This window comes from Schistosoma mansoni, chromosome 2, assembly GCF_000237925.1.
Source record: "Schistosoma mansoni strain Puerto Rico chromosome 2, complete genome".
Lineage (NCBI taxonomy): Eukaryota > Metazoa > Platyhelminthes > Trematoda > Strigeidida > Schistosomatidae > Schistosoma > Schistosoma mansoni.
Genome location: NC_031496.1, coordinates 14,633,002 through 14,639,040, shown reverse-complemented (window position 1 = coordinate 14,639,040; position 6,039 = coordinate 14,633,002). Strand labels below are relative to the sequence as shown.

General features: G+C 29.6%; 1 protein-coding gene across 1 annotated transcript; it reads right to left on the bottom strand.

The window, feature by feature from the left end:
- Positions 1-1,770: 1,770 nt before the first annotated feature.
- On the bottom strand, positions 1,771-5,639 carry Smp_148520 (hypothetical protein; the record flags this gene model as incomplete). Its single annotated transcript, XM_018795793.1, has 2 exons — positions 1,771-1,826; positions 5,594-5,639. The coding sequence occupies 2 exons, from the start codon at positions 5,637-5,639 to the stop codon at positions 1,771-1,773; spliced, it is 102 nt and encodes a 33-aa protein (XP_018650070.1).
- Positions 5,640-6,039: the final 400 nt, after the last annotated feature.

The window sequence follows — 6,039 nt, the reverse complement described above, 5'->3', positions numbered from 1 at the left end:
CAGTTTCATTGAGTTTTCATTTATTTATTTATTTAGTAACAAAGACATACACTTAAATTTTTTCGGAACAAACACTATTACTATGTTTATAAACTAACAGATAGTTTCATTTTGTATAGTAGAAAAGCTTTCTTTTTATATTTGAAAGAGTGAGTCAATTGAAGCTAGACCACCAAGGAAAACCTCAAAGCACTGAATGGCCGTTTCTTCCTATTGTGGGACTCCTCAGTAGTGTGCATCCACGATTCCGCCTCGCGAGTTCCCAACCCAGGACCTACCAGTCTCACGCCAGAGTACTTACCCAATAGACCACTGAGCCGGCATCCGATGATGTTTATGTTTAACTCCAACCAATCCACGAAATTGAGCAACCGTTCACCAATTGTCTTCAGTGAGTTCCTATCTCACAACAGACGTGGTTTGAACTCCACTGGTTCCACAATAGGGCGAAACGGCCATCCAGTGCTTCCAGGTTTTCCTTGGTGGTCTAACTTCAATTGACTCACGCTTTCAACTATGAAAATATTACATCTCTACAAAACCCCTTCTGATTTCTTTTTAGTTGAAATGTATATCAATTAAAAACATAATAACCATTCTATAATAATGGTAAGAAAATATTGATGAATTGTCCGAATTTACGTTGGAAATTTTATGATTTATACAAATTTACAATCTTTCTGATACACACTGTTTCTTTGGTGATAAACATTAAGATGATGCATTGATATTTGTAGTCATTGATGTACATTGTTCGAAACTGTGAAGAAGTAGTACTTTAGTTCAATTTCGCTTCCAAATTAAGCTAATAATCTATGACAGTGTAGCATAATTGCCTCAAGAACTTTAAAATACAGGACATCATACACTGTAATATTTAACTAGTTAAATTCTTTTCATTATTAATGGCTTTATTCAGTAATATATTTTTGTCATGATATAGAATTCTCAGCACAAAGTATTTCAACAGGTTTCCTTCTCTAATTACTTGGTCGATCCTGATGATAAATATTGGGTAATCGCTAGTTACATGTCATGATTTCATGAATCTACATATGATTAATCTTCATTCTCTTCAATACATAAATTCTCTGAAGAAGTGTCTTACACTGATTCACAAAACGTCAGAAAATCTAATTTTTCTACTCATTGTGATATAACAAATATATTATTTATTTATAACAATCTACCCAATGCTCAATTTATTCGAAATTATCAAGTCCAATCTTGGTTATGATACCTACTATGTCAATCAATTGTCTCAAACTTCACTGTTCCTTTTGTAAATATCAATCAATCGTCTCAGAATTCATAATTCTCTCGTTTCCAGACCAATCCCTTGCTGTTCTCGTTCTCTTGTCTTCGATCTTCTTCACATTCTGCCGCAAGGTATATCACTTTTGAGTGATGATACATACTACTTATATCTATCGACATCAGTAGCACACACCACAATATGATAAAACTGAGAACAATAGGAATGATGAACTCTGAATACCATTTTGTAGTATTTTGTTCTGTAAAAAAAAGTAACAAACTCATCATGAATAACAGTGAAATAATTTATTTTTCTTCAAAAAAAATTATTATCCTGTCACAGATAACCAATAACAGTTTGCTTTAATTCTAAGTGTTGTCAAGTTATCTTGATATAAAACTAAGGGTTGTATTTCCTGAAATTCTACTACATTAAGATGGTTGTTATAATTCTTTGTATATATGTATATATATATCCAACACGATGTTAACTTAATTATCATTGAAATGAATTTATGGAGAAAAGAATAGAAGTATGTTAGTTATCTTATGATTATCAATGAAGACAGGTATGTACATACATATCATCATTTTATTCTCGCTTGAAATCATCCAAGCATATATTTTTGGTTACAATAAAGTGTTAATTATTTGATAAGACTAAGTCATTATATATATATATATATCACATGTTTCCATACAAAATATTGTCATAAAAAGTTCCAAAATTCTTTCCTAGGGAAATGTAATAAATGTTAATAAGCTGATAATAAAATACATGGAAAATTACAGTATTCCATACAAGTATTATACAAATTACAATATATCTACTTCTGTATTCTCCGGTAAACTCACAATAGTAACTTAGAACAATATAACGAAATTCTATGGTGAACATTGAATGGTAATTATCTTTTTTATTCATCATATATATATATATATATACTGAAGTTATTATTTGATTACTATTAGTATTACTACTGTTACAGGTGATGAATATTGTTACCATGGTCTGTGGTATTATAAACACACATGTTAACATGATTCACTATTGTTGTTTAGATCCAAAAAGAAGCATAAATATGCCTAAAACACAGTGCGTTTTCTTTTGGTGTGTAATTGTTTTAGTATTAAGTTCATCTTTTGTTATTTTCCAAAAAAAAATTTTTTTGTAGATCAGTTAATTGGTAAAAACATTAAAAAAAATTTACGATTTACCAGAAAAATGTTACATATTTTTTTTTACTTTTTATTTGTAATGACGAAATTAGGCCATAATGATAATAAAAAAAGTTCATGATAGTTGGTAAGGGAATGATCATAAAATTTGAAAGGAAAGTAATTAATTCATTTCATGTACACATATGCTGTATATGCACATTTGAAGAAGAATAAAAGAAAGAAGATAGTAAGGATATATTTAATTTTACATCATTTGTCTTACACATAGATGAGATAGATAACTTTCGGAAAAGATTTTATAACTGAATTATAAAAAAAGGTTTAAGATTTTTAAATAAAGATGAATATTATTCTACATGTAAGAATATGGTTTCAAACAATTTCGGACTAGGTAATTAATTGGGAGACAAAACCCGACTCACACGTCTTCGTCGGGCCTCCTGAATCATGGAACTGTTTTCATGTACTAACGTGAGTGGTAACACGGGTGGTGGAGATCGGCCTAATCAACCACTCCACCTATACCCACAAATGATTACGATCGCTACAAAGAATCATTGCATAAATATTTTTGGTTCAAAAAGAAAGAAAGTAAGAGTCTCTGAAAAAAATAAAACAAAGGAAGAAAAATGTAATGAATCTGCGTAAGCAATAGAATAACAGCTATTGAGCCACGGTAGTTGTGCTGTGCTTCGATGTAGCACTCTTCTCCAGAAGGGCCTACTAGGCTTTACCATGTTCCTAAGGCTGCTGGAAGGGGGAATTAAATTATTATTTAGTTACACATTTAATAATTTGCAAAACAAGTCAAATGAATTCGGTATTCATTGAATAACTGAGTATAGAAAGTTTATATATCCCAGAAAAATAAGTATCTCCCAAACTACAAATTAGAACTTCAAGTGGATCATTAAAACAGTGTATATTTGAATTTTAATAGTTGAATTCATAAGTTAATATAAGCTAGAGCACCACTGAAAACCTGCGAGCAATGGACTCATGAATTCAACTACTAAGATTACTACAATCTCCATAAAACTCCATTCTGATCATACATTTAAATTAACAATACGAAATGAAATATATAAAGAGATAAATATTTAGATCATTTATTATTCAATAAAGAATTTCTATGTAAAAGCAACTGAATTGATTATACAAGGATGAGTATGTAGAATAGATTTAAATGACTTTGAGTAGTTAAATTACATAAGTTGTTTATTTGTCAGTAATATCATACTTTTTGTTCGAAATATTTAAAGTCAGTTTTTGTCTCTGAAGAAGCGGCTTACATTGAATCACGAAACATCGGAAAATCTATATTTTCTACTCATTGGGATATTACAAATATATTGGTTTATTTAAATCTTTTTGTTGCGAAAGTATTTGTTTCATTTGCAATGAGTTGTTTTTTTTCAGTTACTTCACCTAATTCGTCTATTTCTTAAGTTTTCTTCTATGAAAGAGAAAACAAAATTTGTTGTCAGTAAATCTTATTTCACACAAATTACAAACAGTTTGATTTTCGGTCATTCTGTAAATCCTTTAGATGTTACACAATCATTGTTGTTGCAAACGATTCAGTTTGGTCTTTGTTATGACATTTGAGTTCTATTTATGATCACTAACTGCGTGGTAACGCAATAAAAAATCTCAAGATGTAACCCAGAGTTTTAATTTTAAAACGTGATCATTCTTAAGGTGACATTTTAGAATTTTCAACTATTCAAATTATACATATACACTGAATTTGCATGTTTTATTCATTCTTAAATGTTACATTTTAATAAAATGTCATTATGTACACAATGTTAACCAGTGTAATGTGTGCTACTGATGTCTATAGATACAAGTAGTATGTATCATCATTTGAAAACGAAATACCTGGCAGCAGAAGGTTAAGAAGATCAAAGGAAAGTGAACGAGAAAATAGAATGATTAGTGTGGAAACGAAGGAGCAATCAAGCCTCAGACGATTGATTGATATTTACAAAAGGAACAGTGAAGTTTGAGGCAATTGATTGACATTTTTTAAACTAAATATTTACTGTATGATTCTCAGATTTCACTAGGATATTCTGTGATTTTGTGTCCAAATGCATTCGATTGTTCCCACTTACTTTCTTGTTCATCACATTAGTGCTATATTGAAATTAGTTTTTAATAACCGACGTCATCCTATAAACGTTGTAAACAAACTCTAAATGAACTTATCCATTTATGTTTTTAGTAGGCAACTAATAATTTTATTAATTTATTAAACAGAATGAATTCAGCTGAGAAATAAATTATATTATGTACAAACTATTGTAGTGAACAAGAAAGAACACGAGTGGGGACAATCGAATGTTTTGCATAACAGAATAAATCAATGAATTTTATTCATTAAACTGTATTATATCTACGGAAACATCTTTATTAAATATTAAGAATGTAATGTATAACTCAATGCTTACTATTAACAGGTATAAAGAAATTACTATGGAATGCATTTGTTTCATTGAATCCTATGTTTGTTTACCTTTTTAAAGATACTGTTTACATGGATGTTTACATAAGTGTTCTTATGTTGATTAAGATTTCAAAGGGAATTATATTATCCAGTAAAAATCAACTGTTCAACTGAATATTCCCTAGAAATTAATATTACCATTATAATGTCCATTCTTTATCTAATGAATTCTTCGTTATAACTAAATGAGGGACAATAAAACTAAGATTGTTAGTACTTTTGGTTTTTGCACTTATATACTTAAGAAGGTTATAAACCAAATATGAAAATATTTCATTTGTGTCATTTATTCAAGACTTTAGCATTATGGAACAAATTTTATGACTCTAAGTTATTAAATCAAAGTTTTGTGAAAGTAATCAATACAATGATAAATTATAAAAGAGAAGATAACACACACACATAGATACATTCTCGATAAATTTACTGATCTCAATTTCTATAAACGTAGATCCAAAATGTTTACTTAGTATTGGTTCCACAACTCACCGATAGGTTTTACACAATCACCTAGTTTCTAAAGGTTGAATATTCAGTTAACAATATACAAATAAATACTGATTATCAGAATACGTAATAAAGTGATTTATAGTCATGTCATGTTACTGACAATTTATTGTGTCTCAAAACGCTTTATTTTAGGATATATCGCCCAATCAGGATTACGACAATCGATTGGTTTACTCATGTCGTCACTACGACAGGTGAAATTATAATTATAATTTTCGATACATCGACCAATGAACCTTAGCCCTTTTTGGGCTTTGATCTTTTAAGCCGGTAAGCCAATCAAAAGAAGAAGATAAAACACAGATTAGTTCTCTGTTATGTGCAATCCATTCATAACTCAAAACTCATATAATGATATTCTTGAAACAACTAACCACACAGCACATAAAATAAGAAGTCCTTTTCTAAACACAATCATACTATAAAAGGTAGGGGGTGGATCATACAGCACATAATTAGTTAGCAATAACTAAGGGCTAGAAAGATGTATAGCAGCATTTAATAGGTCCATGAAAACCTATTGATAAAGGGAATATAGAAATGCAGCAATAGAGTTATCCACTAATCAAACAATATAC